This window comes from Clarias gariepinus, chromosome 1 (genome assembly GCF_024256425.1).
Source record: "Clarias gariepinus isolate MV-2021 ecotype Netherlands chromosome 1, CGAR_prim_01v2, whole genome shotgun sequence".
Classification (NCBI taxonomy): Eukaryota; Metazoa; Chordata; class Actinopteri; order Siluriformes; family Clariidae; genus Clarias; species Clarias gariepinus.
Window position 1 is genome coordinate 41008471 of NC_071100.1, and position 24275 is coordinate 41032745.

Genomic DNA, 24275 nt, shown 5'->3' on the forward strand with positions numbered 1-24275 from the left:
AACATGGTTTTGAAACCAATTATTATCTAAATTATTAGTTTTTCTAGTAGTAGCTCATATATACATATTTATACAGCATTACTATAAGTTACTACTTAAGGAGCTATAAAAATATTAGAATGAGCACATGTTCCACAGAACTACCAGTGAAGTAATGGAACCCTTTCAGCCAATCAGATTTGAGCTTTTTTATCATGCTGTGGTGTAAAGAATATTGATCAACACCTTCTTTCCTCCCATATTTTCTCATACGAAAGTGCAGGCTCAGAGGGCAGGTCCACCTGTGGTATGGTAAGACCCTGGCACTGGTACCTCTCTAGTTCTCTCGCTTCATCATGGGATTCAAACTGAAGTACTGAGATGCCCCAGAGTGATTTTTTAAAAGACGTCCTGTTGGGTGTCGATTTGATCCTGGTGACATCCTGACGTCCTGCGGTTTAGCCATTTTCACTCTAACACCATGAGCATAATGTATTCTAGATTTATGCAGCACTACAAAGCTAATGAGGTCTCTCTAAAGAAGAAGAAGAAAGAAAAAAAAACACCAAAAAGATTGGTGCAACGTAGCGTTATCGCTTTGAAGATCGTGGGATGAAACGTTTCAACATTTTGCAAGTTGCATCCGTCTATCCAATCACATTCCTGACAGAATCCACTAACTGTGGATTAAGACATTACTAATTCATACCACTTTAAAAAGTAAAATTATAATAAATATTCATTCACATTTTGCAGCATCTGTCAGGAGTAATAACATAATTGGAATAATCAGGAATAATCACGCTTTTCACTCAAGGTTATTATCAAAACAAATGTGCATAAAAAAAAATCTCATTAGCACTTTTTTTTTTGGGTGTTGTGACTTTCAGAACATGTCTACTGGAGAAATTGAAGTGTGTGCTGAGAGCCTGGACGTGTTGAACACCTGCCACAAACTGCCTTTTGAGATTAAGGACTTTGTCAAGGCAAGTTGTTTACTGCGAGGAAGCTCATTTCATGCCTAATTTCTGAAAGCGTTCCATTATATTGTTTTGCCGTCATGGGGATTTAGCATTTTGAGTTTTCCCATTAGGCTATCGTGGGCCTTCCCTGCAGTGCATTCATTCATCATTACGTTATTTAAAGACAAATGTTTTAGCTTGTTCTCACAAAGTTCCACCAAAGTGTTTCTACATAAATTACTGAAGACAGATAGTTTCACGTCTTTCACTAAGCTAATTATTTTGTCGCATTTATCCTAAGGGTGGGAATCTGAGCAATACATTATTATAGTGTGGCTTTTATACTGGCACGTTTTACATCTAACCCCCGTGTATGTTTTGTTGCGGCAGAAATCAGAAGCTCTCCGGATGCAGTATCGATATCTTGATCTTCGGTCTTCTCCGATGCAGTATAATCTCAGACTACGATCGCGACTTGTGATGAAAATGAGAGAGTACCTTTGCAATTTGCATGGTAGGACTGTAATTTAAACTACTCGCTCTCAAACCCTGTCTGTGTTATAAGAATTTAAAATTGCATTTCTTTCTTGCCCCCTCAGGATTTGTTGACGTAGAGACGCCAACACTGTTTAAAAGGACCCCTGGGGTAGGTTTTCTCCCAACATTCATTTAAGAAGATCAAATAATATATCTAGTAGGCATACATAAATAACACTACTACTTATCACACAATCATTTTGCCTGCATTTCAGCTATAAGTAGATAGCATTCACTACAAATAAAGGTTGTCCAATAGTGTCATTACAACAGTGTAAGGATGTCCGTTTTCCATGTTCCAACATTCTGCATACTAGTTAAGTGTGACCATAATAAAACCAGGACTTTATAACTAGAACTGCCAATTAATTCAGTTTAACTTTAAGGAGTTAGTAGGACTAAAGATTAATTTATTCACAGAATTGAAAGTTACATGAAAATTTAAAGTAAAAAATACTGAAGCATTGTGATGTTTTGTTGTCATGTCCCTTACAAAGTGATAATCTTTTTTTCCTGCCAACCTACAGCTCCAAACTGTAGGCCAGTAGGTGGTGGTATTGCACCAACTCATAAACTTAAAAGAAGAAGTAATAGACTTATAAAACATGAGTATTCGCAGAGCACTGTAAAAATTGTGGTATGTTTTAAAGGGGTTTATCAAGTACCTTAATTAAAAAATTGTGATTCTATTCTGAATCAAACAGTGACACAACAGTTCAGTTAAATCAATCGACCACCAAAAGATTGATTTAATTGCATAATTGATTAAACCTCACAGTGCTATACATAACTATCCATTCAGCTAAAGAATGAATAAGGACTAAAGCTTAATATGAGGTGTTCTAGAAAAAAATAAACCAATGGATGCTATTATTTGCCCAAAATGTTTTATTCCTCTCATTTCACAGCAATTTTTCATATTTGAATTTATTAAAGAATTACATCATACAGGTGTTTTATTGGCTGAAAAAAAAGTCTGTTCTTGTTATAGGAAAATAAACTTGATTCAACCAAGATCTAATTTAATGTCTAAATAGCTAATAAGAGAAACATGCTAAGGACACTGTCATTCTAAAAGTTCAGCACATGGATAATATGTAGAGAAAAATGTACCACAGTGTGCAAGAGGTGAAGAGGCTCAAGAGGTGCTCAAGAGTTTAAGTTCATGCTTAAGGAGTGTTTATTTGTAATCCGGAATAAAACACAAACATAATTGTAATGCCTACAAGCAGGCAGAATTAAAAATCAGGGCTTAGACATAAACCCTGTAGCTGAGTTAGTGAAAGCAAGAAAGCACAGAATAAAAATGGTACGATTAATGCCCCGATTTATGCACCGAGGGGCAGAGATACAAGAGCTGACTACATAAAAACTCACAATTTAACATACATGTCAGTGTAACACACAAGAAAGACTGGTGGATTGAGATTCTGTGGTTAACAGTGGTGGGTATATAGATGGTCTTGGATTAGCATGTCTAAAAGTGCCGATAACTCCGTGCTTAAATCGAATTCAGTTAAACAGATGTGATTAATCCCAGAGAACTCGGTCTAAGACCTGGAGCACTTTATAATTGAAATGTGCATTGATTTGTTTTTGTATTTACAAGCCACCTATTACATTACATAAAGAGATCAAATGACCAGAAGCAGCCAGATGACCATGTGTCATGCTTGCTTTAATCAGGAAGTGCTGCCTTGTTTGCTTTGTATTTAATTACTAATTATCTGTGATTAGGAAAAGCATAACCTTGTGATTGACCCGATACGTCCCTGCATCATTAACCAGTCGTGGTAGCACTGTTTCACTTCACCTCCCAGTTTAATACAGATCCTCACCCGATGTTCTTTTTTTTATTTATTTTTGTATATTGCGCTTACATACTTTATATGTACAGGTGCAAGAAGATTATGACTAACACAAAAAAACACACAAAAAGAGCCACAGGTCTGACTGAAAGCTTTACTTCTCCAAAATATGCAGGCGCGCACAGGGGATATAAATACACAGACTAATGAAGGGTAACAAGAAACAGGTGAGAACAATTAATAACCATGGCAACAAAGCTAACAGGAGCAGGAAACAATGACCTTATATGGAAAAATGAGCTGGAAAAATGGTACAGATGGTGTCAGAATCAGGCCAGGCATGAAATACAGCTTATTATATTTAGTCATACAGGATAAATCTAAATATGCTAAATACAGCTTTAATTACGTTCTTAATTAAAGATCTACAGATTTTCATTTGCTTTTATTTATTTATTTATTATATTTTTTTTAATCGAGCGATTTATATTGTGTCAAAATTGTTTCGTACTCATTAAACTTTAAAACACATTTTGACTTTACTTACATGTACTGTTACTGGTTAGGGTGCCAAAGAGTTTGTGGTGCCATCTGGAGAACCTGGAATGTTCTACTCCCTCCCACAGAGCCCCCAGCAGTTCAAACAGCTTCTGATGGTGGCAGGTCTGGATAGGTAAGATTGCACAACATTCGGCTCCAATGGAGCTGAAAAACTAATAGCTTGGTCACAGTATAGTATTTTTCAGCCGTGATGTAGTACAGGGATTCCCAAACTTTTTGAGTCCATACACACTTAACTCACTCTGCTGCCTTAGTGTGATCCATGGGTTTGCTTTCCGGAAATAAAAAAGTCTCGTGAAGGACTGTGAGTGTGATACTGTGTGTGTGTGTGTGTGTGTGTGTGTGTGTGTGTGTGTGTGTGTGTGTGTGTGTGTGTGTGTGTTAAAATTTCAGCATCATATAAGTGTGTAGACTGGTAACAGTGCTCTAATGCAGCTGCAGCAAGTTATCTTTTATCTTTAATCCAGAAACCTGCAGCATGAAAACTCATCATTTCTTCATTTTGCTAATGTCCGCTAACATAACACATGTAGACCTTTGACCTATGTTATGTTGTCTTTGCTGTCATTGCTTTTTATCTGGTTTAGTTTTTATTTAAAGAACGATTAAGAATTTGACCAGTATTTTATGTAATTTAAAATAGACATTTTGAGGGAAAAATGTATTGAAAGAAAATAGAGAGTAGTTTGTGTGCCTGTGATGTACTGTAGTATATGACGGTGAACCATGTCTCGAGTTAATTATTTATAGTGAGGGGTAAATACTGACATTAACCTGACATTAACACACGAGATTAACCTAGCTACTGACTTGAACTTTCCCTTAAATTCAATTTATACCAGCTTGATCAAGCTCCAGTACTACTGTCTGACAATAATTTTAAACCGCAATATTATTTGGAACATGTTTAGTGTAAATACTGAATATATGACTAATAATCTGTGAAATTCCATTTAACGGCAGTGTTAATATATAAATATGAAACCATAAATGAGGTTGTTACATCATCGTTGAGGTAAGCTGGGTGACCCTTTAAACTATTATTATTATTTTTTTTACGAGCGAGAACATCGAGTTATTTTTATTAGCCTACTTCTTGCACACACATTAGGATTTCATGACCTCAATTTAATGGAAGCCCGATATTTAAGTGGAAATCTCGTGGTTACATTCACATTAATCGTGCACTTCACATCAAATGACGGTGCACTTCTACTGCATCTCTCGACAGCTTTTTCTGAAGAGTTTTTCCATCAGTGCCTAAGCTCCACACTTTTTGCCGCTGTCAGCACACATTAGAAGGGTGCTCCCGGTGCTTAGTGCAGAAAGAGGATGTCTTATAAGCTGGCAGCTGGATAATATAGAGGAAAGCCTTATTGTAATAAATTAGTGCATAATGTTCCTATAAGTTGCTTTTTTAAATGTTTGCCAATATTTTAAAAAATTTATATAGCAATAGATTTCTCTTTATTTCTATCTTTTCAAATTCTTGCTTATGATACGTTTGCCAGCAAGAAGGTAGTCTTTAATTGTGTTATTGGTTTATTGTCAAAAGGGCCTATGGTCATTTCGCCCATTCCTTTTTTTGTGTCTGGTAAATACATTCATCAAGAAAGATTATACATTGCGTGGTCAAAAAAAAGTTACCATTTGGATTAAAATAAGCAAACACCTACAGTAAGTGCCTTTAAATAGGATGATTTCTGCAGTGCATGGTATGTTTCTTTTTACCTTAAATGATGCAGTAAGAAGCTTCTCGTTGCTTTAACAACCATCTTGGAAGACGAATCCCATGGTGGTGCCAAAGATGTCACTGTGGTTCCTAAGGGTCAGAATATTGGCCTGCATCAACAACTAAAGATATTATCGAAAGTACTGGATTTGGGTTAAGAATTGTATAAGACATTATTAAAATTATTAAAATGTCCAAAAAGTCACTGCCTGGATTTAACTAAGCAAATAGTTATTAGCCTTCCATTGGATAATTACTGCAGTCATCTAACACTAACTGTGATGCAGCGAGTAGCTTCTCATTCTTTAAACAACCATGAAAGAAAGACGTTACTCTGTTTCAGTCAGGTCAAATTGTTGTCCTGCATCAAGCAAAAAAAATATGTAAAATCTATTCTTAAAATTCACTGGCTAATAGTAATAATAGGATAGTAACAATAGGATAGGTGTGAACCATCATCTTCGATGAAGAAAAGTGGATGGAAAAACAACCTGCGTGATCACTTAAAGATTTTTGAAAAAAGAAATTATTTTAATAAATATAAAACAAAACAAGACTATGTTTAATGGTTAATGTAAGCGCATTTATTATAATCTGAATTTCCACATGTACAACAGGAAGAGAGTTTGAATATATGACATCACATTATACAGTATAATTGAGAGTTTGTTGAAATAAAGACAATAATAAAGGGACGATCAGCATGAACGCAGATCAAGATATGAGAGTACTCTTATCTGGCGCAATGAGGAGATGATCTGTCTTTTTTTTTTAAGCTGTCTAGTTTTGTTTTGTTGCTGTTGTCTTCATTAAACTTTGATTGAACATTGATTATCATGGAAAGTATTTTCCCCCTTTTTTGTAATTGAATTCTAAAAGTTATATATTCATTACACATAAAGTAAGATTTTCACCTTTTTGTTTTAATTTAAATAATTACAGCTCACTCAAAAATCCACTATATAAGAATACTGTAATACTGTATAATATTTCATTTAGAAGGAAGGGAGTGAGGCTGTGGTCACTTGTCTTTTCAGTTTAAAAATATATTTCAGAAATGTATTATGATGTTCAAGTATCTGATTTCATGTCTGATTTTCTGTGTGTGATGTAATCTCAGGTACTTTCAGGTGGCACGCTGCTACAGAGACGAAGGCTCCAAGCCTGACAGACAGCCTGAATTCACACAGGTAATGACCCAGCGAAGCCTATGATTGGCTGTTGTATATGTGAGAACTAAGTTTGGCTCTGAATGCCAGGGAATGCTGTGATTTATCTTTCTCTTCCTCCCACACACTTCTTCTAGCTGTGCTAATAGCCTAGAGGTGAAACTTTAATTAGAATAACAGTGCAATGCACTTGCAGGTGGACATTGAAATGTCTTTTGTGGACGCGTCTGGAATCATGACTCTGATTGAAGGCCTGTTGCAACACTCCTGGCCTGAAGACAAAGGGACGATCAGCACCCCTTTCCCCTGCCTGACATTTGAGGAAGCCATGAAAAATTATGGAGTGGACAAACCTGACACTAGATTTGGAATGAAGGTCAGTGTCAGTGTGTGTTTCTTATTTATATACTAGTTTGAGAAAATATGCAGTACTTCATCATCATCATCATCATTTTGTGACCCCCCCTCCCCCCGCAGACTGTTCCACCCCTAGATTAAGCACATTTCTGTGATGTTTTTTTTCCCCACCAGTACAGAATGCATAATGCTTTAAACGGTACATTCAGAAATCCTGGCATAACAAGATGGCGTGTGCTCTTTTGCATGTGTAGCTGGTGGATGTTAGCGAGATGTTCCAGCACACACAGATTGAGTTCATCAAGGACGCCATCGTCCAACCAGGCGGCTGTGTCCAGGCCATCTGTGTTCCAGACGGAGCTGTAAGTAAGAGATATGAGTGAGCTGTCTCAGTGTCTCAAACACAGTCATCATATAGTCAAACCTAATGAATTTTTCACAGATTTATTTCTCTGATAGCACTGCCAAAATATTTCAAAGTATCTGTTGTAGAGGGCCATTAGTAATGTATAATCTCTAAGAAAAGCTTAACATTAATTAATGTGTTCATTTAGCCCTATACAGACTATGCTCCTGTTGAGAATGAGATTAAATACGACTGTATATGTAATTGTAAGAGTTAATATAAGACGTTGGAAAATATAAGAATTGTCTAGGGGAATTCTTCACTGTTTCTGCCTCCTGGATGTACCTGAACCATTTTGATCTTCTACTTCTGCTTGCAGCTTTCTTCACCTGAGAAACACTCGCTCTTGGTGTGAGTGGTAACACACTGATACTGTACTTTTAAAGATCTCTCTGGACGGTTTCACTTGCACAGGTTGAAGATTGATCTTACTTGAAACACTTTATAACCAAGACTTATTCATTATTCAGTGCGTAACTTCTCTTGACACTGGAGATCTAATGCTGTGAACTGATTAAAAATGCATCATACAAACACTATAATGTAGATCACAGGTTCTTAATATGAGGTGAGAGTCATGCTAAAAAAAGATGAACAGAGAATTATTTTAATAGTGCCCCAATGGTTAAAGCTGGGTTGCTGATCAGAAGGTTGGTGGTTCAAACCCCAGCATCACCACAATCTGTTGCATTTGACTCTTGAGGAAGGTCCTTTTTTCCCCCCTTCTGTCTCAGGGGGTGAGATATGAGAACTGACCCTGTGCTCTGAATGTAAAAAAAATAATATCACCCATGTTACAATGTAGAATATACACCATTCAGTCATAACATTAAAACCATAAACAGTATGACAACCTAAGGTTTGGGTTCCCATTGTGCCAGCAGGGCAAATTTGGCCCCTTGGGTCAGGGCGCTGGCAGCGGATTCTTTTAGTGCTGTGGAATGCAGGATGGACCCTTAGTGGATTGGACATAACATGGGTGCTAGATCAGATTGTGATCTGGGGAGTTTAGGGGCCGGATAAGCAGCTTTGGGATCTTTGCCCGTCGGGCCTATGCGGGCCAGAATTAAGTTTTTTTTTTTTCAGTGATAAGTGGTACATTGGCTTTTTCTTTGACCAAATGATCCCAGATCTTTGTCTCCGTGGGCATGGGCAAAGAGCGTGGGCTCTTGTCACCACTTTTCTGGTGTATAATTGGTGATCGTTGTTGTTTAGTCTACCTGTCTTACAAATACAGACTTTGGTTTATGTAAGATCTATCCAATAGCACCACCATCAGGCCATGAAAGATTGACTAGATAAGCTAGTTACTGTTCAAGGAATAGTTCCCATTAATTACAGTCTAATGATGTAGCATTTTCTGAATATACACTACTGCTCAAAAGTTTGGAATCACTTTCTAACTCCATAGTTCCTGATTTTTATTTCTGTTTGTTTTAAAGCAATGCAAAATATGCAATAATCTCCTTTAAACAATTAATGTTGAGATGTTTCTTTGTCTCATGATCTGTAAAACCTTCATATCGGCTCTAATCTGAAGTGCTGTTAATTGGTGATTTCTGAGGCTGGGTCAGGGATAGCTCAGTGGTTAAGCTATTGGACTATGGTTCGGAAGGTCCCCGGTTTAAATTTCTTGACCACTAAGTTGTCCCTGTTGTGCTCTTGAGCAAGGCCCTTAACCCTTAACTGCTCATACTTTATGTATAATGAGATAAAATTGTAAGTCGCTCTGGATAATGAACTTCTCCTCTGCACCAGAGGTAGGTTTTGGTCTTGCTTTCCTGCGAAGGTCTTCATAAGAGCCAGGTTTATTAAATGCCCTTGACAATACTGTTCTTGCAAGAAATATTCCAAAAAGACTGACCTCCATGTTTTAAAATAACAACTTAAAATAACAACTGTTGTTGTTGATGTCATTGTCACATAATTACCTAATTCCATAAATGCTGTTTTATAGTTTTGAAATCCCCAGTATTGTTGTAAAATTTAAAAAAATAAATCAATAAACAAAAACAAAGAAATTTGCAAGTGCTCCTAAACTTTTAAGTGGTAGTATAAGTAGAAACAAAGTGAAAGATCATGTACAGAATTGTATGCAGAAAAGTTAAAACAGAAAAATGGTATATAGAAAGTATGGTTTTAAAAAGAACAACAGATATGGTTTTAAACAACAGACGATGCATGGCCACAATGTGTAGTTTGTGCTAGTCAAATTCTCCAAGTTGGTCAGCGACCTGGAGACCTGACACTCATTGTTAAAGTCTAAGCCTGACTTTGTAAGAGTGCTTTGGATCTCCAAGACTGGGAAGCCTCACACGCCCCTGCTCAGAGGAAATGGCTCAATTAGAGCACCTAGCAGTGATACTAGTGTCATAAATTCTATACCAGATTTGTTAAACAGAGACATGTTAATAAGGAATTTATTTCATTTTTTTCTTCCTGAGAGAGAGCTACTGGTGATAAGCATTTTTGTTTGCTTCATACTTTCATATGTAGCTATGAAGGTAACTGTAACAAGTACTTGGGGATCTGTCTGAACCATCATGGTCTGGTCATTAACACACAGGCTGTTGCTCCGCTGGCTTCCTGGGCACATTGTCTGATTCATAGGCAAGCTGTAGCAGCCATGAAAATGTCTCTGAACACAAATACAGTAGATAATGGATGAAGCTGTCAGTTACATCAAGGTTAGTGCAAAAAGTGGCCAACTTTCCAAGATTCTCGGTTAGGAGGTGGGAGCTGAACATGATCAAACATGGCTGTGCAAGGGTAACGTACAGTGTCAGCTTTATGAGGTCTGAGATGAGCCAAGGTCATTTTTATTGGACAAAAACTGGCCATTAGCCACTAGCAGCTTGCACTGCTGGCCTGTGTGTCTGACATTTTTAACATCGCAGTGACTTGAATATGAGTCTACAAGGGGAAAAAAGTACATGTTTTTATTTTATTTCTTTTTTGCTCAGGGTGTTTCCCACAGGTCTGACGGGTCGGCGTTATCTGTTAGCACAAAGTGGTCTACTACGTACAACAAACAACAAATACACATGACCTTCATCACAATTTAATTTATTTAATTTATAATTTGATTTACTTTATATTTCTATTATCAATTTTTAGAGATCTAACCTACAAACGCTCCCCTCCATTTACCCATATGTGAAGAGGAAGACGAAGTCAAAAAAGTAAGAACTAGACACCCTAGGTGTACAAAGATGGCACTGTTTGTTAGAGCATGTAGCATTTTTTTTTTAGCATTTTTTGCATAACTTAAACTTTTTTTTGCTCCTGTCAAGGGGATCCTCACACAACTTTGGCACAAGTTTTACGCTGGGTGTCCTTAGATGTTTTCTGGGCTTGGGATCAGCACTGCATTATATCAGTAGCAAGTACCCAAGACAACAACCTAACCAAAGAGCCTTAACCATCACTTCTTTATTATTATAATTTTTTTTTGCATTGCTAATTTTAATAAACAACATAGGCAATATCATAAACTGAATTTTATTTCATATTAACCAACTATACAAACATGCAAAAAAAGAAATAAAAAATGTGCCACATATGTGTAAGATCACATGTTTTTATGGTTATTCTAGGTTGTTCCTGTGACCAAAAAAATAATTATACAGTAGTAATGATATGCAGGTTTTGTGAGTTCTATATTTTTGTGATGTCATTTCCATTTCCCGGTACCAGTAAAATTTACATGTTTTAGTATAACATCTAGTATAACCATGGCCTCACTTCAAATTTACAGATAAATTTCTCAGACCAAGTCTGAAATAAAATCACATGTTCACCTTCAGCATTAAGTTCAAGACTTCAGAATATTAAATAACAGTACAACCATCTTGGATTACATTCATTTCAATTAATTCATCAGTGTATTCAAACCAAGTGTACTTGTACTGTAGGAGATTTTCCGCAGTCTTGACATCCCCTCCCACAACGACCAAGTGAGTGTATATCATACCTTTACATCTACTGTGAGGAATAGGGGCGTACAACAGATTTATTTCTATTGTCATAAACAAGGATTTCAAATGACTTTTTAATAGCTCTGGTTGACTTTGGTGAAAAAGAAGAGCAGTGATAAGATATCTGTTCCTTATCACAATCTTTCTTTTTCTTTTTTTATTTACCTTTTGACATTGTGATTTGAATGTGTTTTTAGAATTCTATTCATGTTTAAGTATTTGTTCCACTATGTGAATGAAAAATACATCTTTATGTGACCCATCGCAGTTGACGTGCGGTATTTTAGATTTCAGATCTGAATTTTCAGATTTGTAATTGCATTTACTTTTGTTTTTTCTTGTTGCATCTTGTTGCATTGCAGCGAGAGCCACTTGTAAACTAAGTCTTTCTGCTTATTATAACTGGCAGTTTGGCCAGTTCACAGGAAGGGAAAGGACATACAAAGTAAAAGATGTTTTTTTGCTTTTGGCAGCTTAGGTTGCCATTGCTTCATGTTTAATTAATTTAAGTGAAATTTGACCTATGAATCACTGCCAAAAGAGAAAAGCAAGACTATGGTCCGTTTGCTAACTATTACGTACTGTGTACAATACATTTACTATTTGTTCTTAACTGTTGATTGAAAAAACAAATGCTGTCAGTTTAAACCATCAATATCACAAGAAACACATCTTAATATTTTTTTTAAAGCATTAGTGCTATTAAATGTAATTGAATGGAAGATCACAAAATTATTGCAAAATTGTTTGCCTTTTTTCCCCATAGTACTATTTTCAGATTTGGACTTCTGTTTTAACAGCCATGTTGTTTAGAAAAACATTTAAAGCAAGGTGTCGTTTTATATTATGCATAAGTTCCAACTGAGTAACTTGATTATTGGTATTCAGTAAGTGGTGCTTTAGAGCATAACAGCACTGGGATGTTAACACTAACACTAACTGTCGGTTGCCAGCATGGGTGAAAGTAGGTTAGGATGTTCACAGTACTGAAAAGACAAGAGATTCCCAAATCCCTCTCTAACTCCTGATCCAGGACACTACTTGGTGTGTAGTGCCCACACACCAGCTTTCCATTTAATGCAACTTTAAATGCTGTTGTGCAGATTATCAAACCTCCCTCTGAGTGATTGCTAACATATCTTTCAGTATAGCTGCTATATGACATTAGTATTATAAGATTCTGTCTGGGTAAGGAATCAGAAACAAAACTTTATAATACTAATGCAACATACTATACACTGCCTGGACAAAAAAAAAGAAGCTATTTTAGAAATGTCGAATTAATGGCCGGGATCAAGCGAGGAAAAAACAGATATAGGTCTACAGTAAATGATTGTGCCTGGAATTTAATTGCAAACTTATAAATGTGTTTTAAAAAATGTACAACGGTATTTATTGAGTCTTGAATGAACTAAAATTGTAGGAAATACCGTGAAGTGCGCGGAATGAAAGTGTGAGATCGTGTTCATTAAGTAGATTTCAATTTCACACTTACAAGCATGTATTAAAAATGTACAGTACCACCTGTTGAATTTTAAGATGAACTAATGATTTTTTTCAAGGTGAGTTTTTTTATTTATTTAATGATAATGATTTTCAATTTAATTTCAAAGTAGCGTATGTTTCATGTGATGAAACAAAGCTGCCTCATGCTCGTGCTCAGTAGTTTTTATGTGATGTGTGGACAAATAAACAATAAACAAACAGACAAAACTCCCAAAAACATCTTGATGTGCTCTTTTACTTGTCTTACGTCACCCAAATTATTTGCAAATATCTTTAATACAGCAACTTGACCGTTTGATTATATTTATATGTAATATACAGTATATACTGTTTTTTTTTTTTTTTTTTTTTTTTTTTTTTTTTTTATACACACTCAAGGACATAAATGTTGATGAATGCTTTTGTGTTGTGTATAAATATTTATAAGGTTTTTTTTTTTCCTTTTCTTCCCAGAAACACTTGAAGGCCAAGGACATAGAGGTCTTAAAACAAGCAGCCAGGACTCAGTTCAACCATGTAAGTCCTTTTCGATTTATATCTTTTGCTTCCTTTTTCCATGCATTCACCCCTCTACCTACCTCTGTCCCCCCTCTCTCTCTTGCTCTCTCTCGCCCCCTTCCCACACATTCATCCTTCTCATCATTACAGAAACATCACTAGTAGTTATAATGCACACAGCGGCTGAGATAAGGGCAGCGCTTATGAAATATTTATCTAAAAGTAATCCATGAGGCTGATACCGTAGTAAAAGTGTTCCTACCTAGAGGCAAGGGTAGACCACACTCGGAGGGCACATCTCGGGCTGATTCTGGAGGCTCCTCACGTGTAGTTAGAAAGGGAATGATGAATGCACACTTTCTCTGGAGCACTGTTGCATGCACTTGCAGTAACAAATGTGTATTAGCAATTTGTAATCTGCAGCGATTCGACCTGTTTGGCCCCGCTTTATTCCAAGTGTCCCGCAGTACTGTGTGCTTAATTAATTACCTAAAGCTATACACTTGCCTTTATTTAGTGATGTACTTAAAAGAAATAATGAGTTGGTAGTTAAATAAGGAACAAAAAAGAACAAATGTGTAACAAGAAAAAGGCTTGTATACACACTGATGACTTTTGCTCCGCTGGATATTGGAGTTTGATGCATTGTGCTCGTTGTGTACTTTAGAGCATTTTTGCACTTAATGATAAGGAGTGTGTAAGAATTAAACACTGAAATTAATACCATGAGATCTGTTGTAAATTTATTAGTGGCTCGTTTTGTCTCTGTAATATTGAGTTTTGTGCTTGGTCTACAGTTTATCTATGGTGCAGTTGTAACTTCATGTGTATTTATGATGAAATATCAAAGGACCGAGGGTGAGATTACCGGTGAGCGTTTATTTTCGTCCCTGCCCATGCTCGGAATTCAAATTAAAACAGCAACACATCTGCAGTGTTCCAGCAACTCAAGCTCACGAGACATATATAAAACACGCTCACCAGACATGCTAACAAGACATACACAAAGAGAGAGAAAGAAAACAACACGTTAAATCAGCATTCACAGAAGAGAGACAGGTGCTCCACGTTAATTTGCTTATTCCTTCACTCTCCTGCTCCCCTTAAACCGCACCCCCCAGCTGGGATGAAGTCATTTCATTTTTTTCTAAATTTACATAACTCCTCATGTGTCACGATACAACCCAGGAGTTAGGACTCGAGAGTAATACATAACATCTGTTTTGCAAAACTTTTTACAGTTTCTGTTATGCAAGTATAAGTGCAAAATGTAAAACCCACAATTAGTCTGGGAAAGAAAATGCACACATAAAAACAAACCAAATGCAAAAAAGATCGATTTGACTTTGAGCCATTGTGTAGTATTGTCTGAAGTTATTTGTAAACAATCAGTCAAAGTCATTTCCAAAGGCATAATGCATGATCTAGTGTGCTGATGAAATCCCAGAATGCATTGCAATAGATTGGCTTCCTAGCAGGTTCTGTATAAGCATAATGCCCATGAGGATGCTTGTGGGAAATTGGAGGAAGGCTTTCATTGCTATCCTTTGGTTTCAAAGGATAGATACATATATAGGGGTTGGGCAATAAACTTAAACACTGGCCACTGAAAAACTGAGTGTGATGGTTTAATTAGTAGAGTAATAGCACAGTTTCACTTAAAATATTGCAATGCACACAACATTATGGGTGACATATCAGAGTTCAAAAGAGAACAAATTGGTGCGTGTCTCGCTGGTGCATCTGTGACCAAGGCAGCAAGTCTTTGTGATGTATCAAGAGCCACGGTATCCACGGTATGTCAGAATACCACCAAGAAGGACAAACCACATCCAACAGGACTAACTGTGGAAAGCTGTCTGAAAGGGATGTCTGGGTGCTTACCCGGATTGCATCCAAAAAACATAAAACCACAGCTGCCCAACTCACTAGGCCTGAAACTTGTGCAACATGGGTGCGTCACTGCCAAGGACTACCGAACCATTCTGGAGGACCATGTGCACCCAATGGTTCAAACATTGTATCCTAAAGGCGGTGCCGTGTATCAGGATGATACTGCACCAATACACCACAGCAAGACTGGTAACAAAATGGTTTGATGAACAGGAAAGTGAAGTTGAACATCTCCCATGGCCTGCACAGTCACCAGATCTAAATATTATTGGACCACTTTGGGGAGTTTGGGAGGAGCGAGTCAGGAACGTTTTCCTCCATCCATTTCCTCTATTCTGAAAGAAGAATGACTCAAATTCCCTCTGGCCACTGTGCAGGACTTGTATCTGTCATTCCCAAGACGAATTGATGCTATATTGGTCTCAAAAGGAGGCCCTACACCATAATAATGAATTATTGTGGTCTAAAACCAGGCATTTCAGTCTTATTGTCCAACCCCCTGTATATTTGTTCATAATGTCCTAACAACTAATGCACAAAACTTCTGCACAAAAGTACCACAGTTCTAGTGGTAGTCTCTGCTTCTTGTTTGCACTCTCTCCCTTCAGTGGATAATCTCACCTGGATACCCATGAGACTCTAGCTCACTTAATACCGTGTTATGTTCATGTGACAGCAGCTCATGTGAAGCTTCAAAGGAAGTTGGTAAAGTTATGAAGAATATAAAGTGTATTTCAGATAGAAGACCTTGATGTTTTACAAGCCCTCAGAGTCCCGAGTAAAATGAAATTGGTATAAGAAGTCTTAGTTAATTAAAAGTAAATCAAGCCAAAAAAAAAGCAGACAAAAGTCCTGTCAGATTTATCAAATTTTTTTAGGATACATGGAAAAAAGAAATTGGAAAAAAAAAGAACAAGGGAAATTTAAACTTGCAGCAGCTTGATTTAAAAGCGACTCCTCCTCTGGTCTGTCTGTAGGCCGTCAGGCAGAGGAGGAGTACCAGCATATCTCAATAAAATGACCTTGAAAACCCCAAAAGTCACAAAAGTCCCTCCTTTTGTGTGTGCTTTCTCTTAGAAAAGGGCCTTTTTACATTACATAAATCCACTCTACCACTATAACTGATCGTAATTTGCATTTTAATCTGACGGTTTGACATTAATTGTCTTCACGCTGAAATGAATAACCCAAGATGGCACAAACCTTTGATGGCTAAAGTCATGATAGCTTTAAAAAATTACATTATCTTTTCTAGCCAATGAGCACCTCAGGCTGATAATGGACACACTTCTGATAACAATGGCCTAGAAAATGTGCCTTCAGAGACCAAAAATATACACTTCGTCCTAGACTTGGGAATCACCAGGGCCCACCTGATACGTTATCATCACGATACCTAGGTGTCGATTCCTTTTGTATTGCGATTCTGTAAGTTTCATGAGTTTATAAACATCCTAATTCAATATCCGTTAATTTATTATTTTGTTACAATTTTATAAACTTAAAAAAGTTTTTGCTCCTAGTATACGGGATGCTGTACAGTGTGTATTTGTGATTTATTTATAACCTGTTAAATTATAGGGGAATGGCGACATTTTACCACCTCAAATGCAAGCATTAAAATAAAAACATATAGGTTCAAATATAGTTAAAAAAAAAGTCAGTGAGATGATATTGATTCAAATCTCTACTTTATACACTCTGCTGTCAATTTAAACGAAAATCTATCCAGCTGCAGAATTTTGTCATTATCCAATCAGCCAATCATGTGGTAGGACTGCAGTGCATATCGTATGTTGTAAATACAGGTCGAATGTTAAAAATAAAATAAAATAAAATAAAATAAAATAAGAATAAAAATTAAATTAAATAAAATTTAAAAAAAAGTCTCATACAATCTTAAAATGAACTCAACCAGACTTAAGTTAATCATTAAACTTTAAGTCATTTTTCTTCTACCAGATTTTCCAGGGGGTAAATGCCACTCTGTCCTGTTTGTGTGCTTTGCTGTTTAGGAGGTCGACTGCATGCTGGTTAGGGAAGAGGGATCCATCAAATCTCCCCTCGGTCGCTTGATACCGGACACGACGAGGCAGCAGCTGCTGCTGAAGACGAGAGCCAGTGCCGGAGACCTGCTCCTCATCGTCGCCGGAGCCCAGGAGCGGGTGGTGTGTACTACACACATGACTACACACACTCATCAGCAGTAAATGATACCCTTTCATTTCGCTTCATTAGAGCATCCGAGTGCAGCTGCTCGGCTAGAAATGCCACACACTAATTCAATTCAACCTTAGAATGTGTCTGTGACATATTCATTATTTATTTTTTTTTTTGCTACAAAACTTAATCGGAACAATTTTTTTTCTCAGTCGGCAATGTTTGTGTTAATTTCGGTCTTTCAACTAACAGTTGGGGAGAAATGACTGAGTGACTAACTGACTGGGGATGTAACTGCAGCACTGGTTTAAAATCAGTTAGTCAATTAAAATCAATTAGTCATTATTTTGATTGGGGTCTGTCAATATTGAAATGAAAAGCAATAGTGTGTAACTCTGTCTTAACCTTTCATTAATAGTTAATTTCGGTTTCTTTGTTAAGTTTTATCAGCTTTTGTTCTTTATAATCGTACTAGTGCACAGTGTATATAAGTAAGACGTTCATATTTGGTAGCTTATTTGTGCTTTTCACAACTGCATTGTAATGTAGCCTAAGCTCATGACAGGACAACAGATGGTGTAAAGTCCTGACTTTTATAAAGTAAATTCCACCAAACCATGAAACAGAAAAAAAAAAGTTTCTCCTTTGAGAACAGATATCACTTCACAGTAGGGCAGGGGATAAGACAGGAATTTACAGAATGAACATTTAAATAGACTTGTTGGATAAAATTCAATACAGTCATCTGAACGTCATCGGTCTTGTATTCATGCCAGTAAACTATTTCATCCCTGCATTGCTCAGATTGCTTTTTGTTAGTCACTAGTTCACGTTATGTTCCTGTTCTTAATTTCCTGAAACGTGTTTTCAAAATGTACTTCTCATTGGATGCTAATGGTAATTCGTTGCCTTGTACCTCATATGCAGTGACAATAAAGTTAAATCTAATCTAATCTACTTGCTATTGAACACAGTCATTTGCGCACTACACTAACTTGACTCTTAAAAAAGAGCATGGACCTTCTAGCTATCCTTCACCCAAGACTAGATCCCACTTTGAAAAATATGAATTTTGTAGCCTTAGGATACAAGATAAACAAAAAATCCTTTTTGGCTCAGTATTTTTTTTCTTTGTATGTTTCCCCACAGCGCCCACTTCTGGGGAAACTGAGATTGCAGTGTGCTGAGCTGTTGGAGGGTCGCGGTGTGCCTGTACGTGACCCTACAGTCTTTCACTTCCTGTGGGTGGTGGACTTTCCCCTCTTCTTACCTAAAGAGGATGACTCGGAGGAACTGGAATCTGCACACCACCCCTTCACTGCGCCCATGCCCGAGGATGCCCACCTGCTCTACACCCAGCCTCACAAGGTTGCACTGCGGCATTATCCATATTTTATTTTTCCTTGTACAGACACAATGTTTGAACACAGAAATGTGATAGAGGCATTTAAGCAAACATAACTATAAATATGTGTATGTTAAAATATTTGAAATGTATTTTTACAGTATAGCGTTGTTTGTTTGGTACTGTATTTTTGTTATTCCTTTGTAAAGCGAGTAATTGTGACCAAATTGTCACAAATTGTGCAAGATGCTTTGATAACAATGGTACAATAATGTGTAAAAGTTAGCATACCCTATATTTTTGTGTAAAAACATAATCGCTGTAAAACATTAGTGAAAAGACATATGCAATAGAAAAACAATTGTTGCTACACATAAATCTGAAATGGGTTATAAAACAATTTCCAAACTATTTGGAGTTCCACATTCTACATTCACCCCTAGATTAGACCGTGCAAATACAAAGGAAAAAAACACAAGAGCTACATGTCAGACAATACAGGCCTCAATGAGCATGTTAAAAGTTAAAGTCTATGCTAGCACAATTAGAAGAAGACTGAACTGTCTTGAAAGAACAGGTTTACAATACGGCATCTAATCAAAGCACAAGGCTTCTGATACAATGTCCTATGGACAGATGAGGCCAAAGAGTTGTGTGTCCTTAATGCTCAGTGCCAATTATTGCCAAAACCCTAACCGCATTTCAGCAGAAAGACCTCATACCCACTGTCAAGCATGGTGGTGGATGGCTGATGCTTTGGGCTTGTTTTGCAGCCACGGGACCATCTTGAATCGACCACAAACTCCGCTGTATACCAGAGTATTCTAAAGGTCAATGTGAATACTCTGTCCAACAGCTAAAGCTTGATCGAATTTGGGTCATGCAACAGGACAATGATATGAAGCACACCAGTAAATCTACATCACAATGGCTAAACCTTTAAAGAATCAAGGTGTTGGAATGGCCAAGTCAAAATCCAGACCTCAATCCAACTGAAATGCTGTTAAGATAGAGCTGTGCATAAATGAAAGCCATTCTTTTAGGCTTCATTTTTGTTAAATGAGTAATGGCATGGTAAAAAAAAAAAAAAAAGTATACTTTGTTAGTCTAAAGTTGTATTTGCCTAATACTAAGACTCACCCTATGAAGAATAGATAATAAAAACCCTATGACTAGATAAATCTAAACCCCAAGGCTCTGAATTATCCTGTTATCACATCAGAAATGAGAAGGATTCACACCAGCACGGTCGGTCCCTCATGTCAATTAAGGGCTGATTAAACATTTTTGTCACCGCCTCAGTTTCTCTCACTCCTCCATGTTTTTATCCACAACCTCTCCTTTAATTAAATACACTTGTTTTTTTACAATTCTATCCTCAGGTGCGTGGCCAACACTATGACTTGGTGCTGAATGGCTGTGAGATAGGCGGCGGCTCTATCCGCATCCACAATGCAGCTCAACAGATCTACATCCTGGAGAACATCCTCAAGGTAAAGCATGTGCAATTTAGCAAACAATGCAACGGTGAAATATAAATGCCTTGTGTCGCAGTGGAAACACCGGACAATATGTGGACAGTAGGTTTAGAGTCAGTGCAGTGTTACAGCTCAGTGCTTTTGTATATGCTTACACAGAGACTAGAGATTTTATACAACATTACCTGGCCATTTTGTTTTGTTTCTCCCTCTCTCTCTCTATATATATATATACACTGTGTATGTGTGTATATATATATATATATATATATATATATATATATATATATATATATATATATATTTACCAAGCTTTTTATTAAGCTTTTTATTTTTCAGAGTTTGGGCTTTTTAGGTCCAAAATCTATAGGTGAAACCTGTAGGTGAAGACTGAATTAAAATAATAACATTTATAAAGAACTCAAATTCACCTTTTCTTAATTGTCTATGTACACTGAATAGATTCACCTGGAACCTTTTCCAGGGGACTTGGGGTACGATAAGGGGTACACCCTGGACGGGTGCCAATCCGCTACAGGACACACAAGCACGCACGCACACACTCACTTACAGACTACAGGGAATAAAAAAATGCTTAACAGTCTGTGGGAGGAAACCAGAGTACCCAGAGGAAATCAACAGGGAGTACAAACAAACTGTATGCGGCAGGCCCAAAAGGTGGTATTCGAACCCTCAAACCTGGGCTAACCATTATGCCACCTTGCCGCCTTACTGTATATACAGTGAAACCTCGGATTGCGAGTAACATGGTTTGCGAGTGTTCCGCAAGATGAGCAAAAATTTTTTATACATTTTGGCTTGGAAAACAAAGTTAGTTTAGGTTAGTGCAGGTTATTCTGTTTTATGTTGACAGCAGTGATTCCGTTAGTGTGTCACTTAGTCGAGTGTCATTAGAAAGATTTCTTGTCCGATAAACCGGGTTTCCGTTGTGTGCGTGCGCACATGTGGGGAAAAAAGTGGAGGAAGGATAACTGTTTAAGACGAGAAGGGGGAGAGGGTAGCTTGCTTTAGCTTCACACACACACATACACAGCGCCTGTGCACATGAACGGAAACACTTATCTGTTGGGATTTATTTTTACTTTTTTGTAAAGGTACAGTGCAGGTTAATTTGTTTTATTTTTACTTTATATTTTGTGTTAATTATTATTATGTATTTTCTTTTGGGCTGTGGAACGAGTTATTTGAGTTTCCATTATTTCTTATGGGAGAATTAAATTTGGTATACGAGTGTTTTAAAATACGAGCCCGTATTTAAATGTTAAACATTTCATGTAGAACTAAGTTCTTACTTTAGTGCACCGATTGTTCTGGGCTGATTCTGATATAGTACTCCCTTCACATGACCTCAGGGTAAAAGTAGTGTTAGGTATTGTTATGTGCGATATTTTATTGTTAGTTCTTTAGTCTTTGGGTGAAGTGTGATATTTTATGTATAAGGAAAGATGCCCATAGATTGAAAACTTTGAGCCACCCTGTATAGCTCCTGCAAAAATTCTACTTATAGTATTAAGTTATATTACTTTCTTTAAAGTGTGTTTGATCTTTTGGTGTCATTTAGCATTGCAACAACAATAACCCGTCACTTTAATAGGAACCCCTTTAGCCCTGCTAAGTTATTTATGCAAGTCTACAGTTAGCCAATCATGTGACACTGGAGAGATAGTCCCCTCAGATTCCTGTTCTTGCCTGGCAGGGAAAATGCGATATGGTCCTCTACTTTTGTAGCTTATTCACCTTAAGATTTGGTTCGTTGTGCATTCTGAGGTGCTTTTCTGCTCACCTCGATTGTAAAGATTTTTACTTGAGTACACAGAGGTCTCCAGTCAGTTTGTACTATTCTGGCATTTCTCCTGGACATTCTGTCATTAACAAGGCATGTTTTGCTGGCAGGCTCAACTGAAGTAATTTCTTCTTACTATTATTAATATTATATTAATAATTATTATTATTTCCTTGGAAATTATTCTCTGTTGTAAGTAACAATTGTCAAAAATCAGCAAACGAATCAATGTCACTGAGATGACACTTCTGATGTTTATTATGAAGCTGTTCATCTGCACAGTTTTATGCATTGTGTCTGTGCCGGATGATCAAATAATAATTGCATGGATAATCAGCTGTAAAGGTGCGCTCAAGTGGCTGGTGAGTGGATCTCGAACAGGTTTATAGTATACCCAGCCAGATGCAGAATTAAAAAAAGTAAAATGTGAAATGGTGGTCATGGTTACATGGAACGTAAAATCAGAGTTTCTTTTGTGTGACTATAATGCAGTGTAATGCCTAAACTAAATAAAGACTGTCCTTGAATTGTGACCTGCTCTAACTGTCTTACAGGAAGATCCGTCTCTCCTCTCTCACCTTTTGGAGGCGTTGGATTCCGGAGCCCCTCCGCATGGCGGGATTGCATTAGGTAAGCTCGAACCGTGACACTTGGTACCTAGCAAGATCCATCAGTTAGAAACAGAATAAGGTCATAACAGAGCGGCTGTAAGTAAAAGATTTTTCTGAAGTTATCTCCCCATATCAGCTGCGGTCATGCTCCGAGCTAAAATTGATCGTCTGACAGAGATTACTTGGCAGCGCTGCAACTCTTCTGAGAACTCGAAAGTCAAAACAAAACCGTGTCCATTTGAGATTTTATTTTCTGTCCGAGACTCAAAACACAAACTTTTAACCAACGTTGAAGATCCAGTAACAAACTGTGAAAGTCTTCTCAGTGATTTCATGGCAGTGTTTTAACACTTCACCCTCCTCCTTTAGGTCTGGATAGGCTGGTTTCCATCATCGTGGGGGCTTCCAGCATCAGGGATGTCATCGCCTTCCCAAAGTCCTTCAGAGGTCATGACCTCATGAGCCACGCCCCCAGTTTGGTGTCAAAGGAGGAGCTGAGGCCATACCACATCTCTGTGCTCTGGCCTGGTGCTAAAAATGGCCAGGTGGACAAACCATGACTCTTCCACTGTGTATTGTCTTCTTTACACCTTGACTCTTTTTGTTAAGGGAGGTAAAGCAGGAGGCTGACTTCATTTCATGTAGAGCTTGAGAATCTCTAAGCAGTTTCTTGGATCAAACCACTTTTTTTATGTTAAACATCCTTTTTAGATACTGTAGTGTCTGTAACTCATTAAAGACAATGTATTCTTTTCCTTCATGCATTTCATTTAGTTCAAGACTTACAAGAACAGTTGCATGTGTCTTGATTCAGAGAGAATGAGCGAGAGAGAGAGAGGGAGAGAGAGAGCGCGAGAGAGAACATTCCAGTAGGGGGTAGCGTTGGTCCATCACGCTGCATTCCCTTTGTGGATATCCTGAAGCAGAATGCATACATATCTAACATTTCATGCTTTTCACTTCCCGGTATAACATCAGTTGTTCGCCGAGGGCTGATGCTTATCTTCAGCAGCAGCATACTGATCTCCCACACTTGGGTCCACATATTCATTATGCTGAGTGTTATTTTGGGGTCAGACCTTGTACGCTGTGTGAAAACGGAGGTGAGTAGGGATGCCGAATGGCGCCGATTCTCAGTTTAACGAAGTCTCTGACTTGCTGTGGCTTACATTTTAGTCAGGAAACGACATGTTGCGATGTTGCGCTTGCCAACACTGACAGGCTTGTAAGCAGATGTTCTCATTAAATCTCCAAACACACCGCTAAAGTGTGGAGCGACTACCCAGTTTGGCACAGCGCATGAGTGAACTTTCTCCGTCTTGGTAGATAGGGAATCAGGCAGCTTTGAAGATATAAAAACTCCTTGATGAAGAACCTCAAATAAACAGAAACTGACAGTGAGGCACTAAGATCAATCTCAATTCACTCATAGCGGAGTTCCAGGAGTGATCAAATAACTGCAGAACATGAGCGTGACTCAAGTTCAGAACTC

At 37.5% G+C, this 24275-nt stretch overlaps 1 protein-coding gene across 1 annotated transcript in view; it reads left to right on the forward strand.

The window, feature by feature from the left end:
• Positions 1–23537, forward strand: part of dars2 (aspartyl-tRNA synthetase 2, mitochondrial) — a 28059-nt gene extending 4522 nt beyond the window's left edge. The window contains exons 5-17 of the mRNA XM_053504106.1: positions 870–965; positions 1332–1455; positions 1541–1587; positions 3853–3959; positions 6700–6769; positions 6945–7124; positions 7360–7467; positions 13448–13510; positions 17401–17553; positions 18695–18913; positions 20273–20383; positions 22727–22802; positions 23153–23537. Of these exons, the coding sequence (XP_053360081.1) occupies positions 870–965; positions 1332–1455; positions 1541–1587; positions 3853–3959; positions 6700–6769; positions 6945–7124; positions 7360–7467; positions 13448–13510; positions 17401–17553; positions 18695–18913; positions 20273–20383; positions 22727–22802; positions 23153–23343 (1545 nt within the window). The 3' untranslated portion in view covers positions 23344–23537. The remainder of the gene's footprint in view (positions 1–869; positions 966–1331; positions 1456–1540; positions 1588–3852; positions 3960–6699; positions 6770–6944; positions 7125–7359; positions 7468–13447; positions 13511–17400; positions 17554–18694; positions 18914–20272; positions 20384–22726; positions 22803–23152) is intronic.
• Positions 23538–24275: the final 738 nt, after the last annotated feature.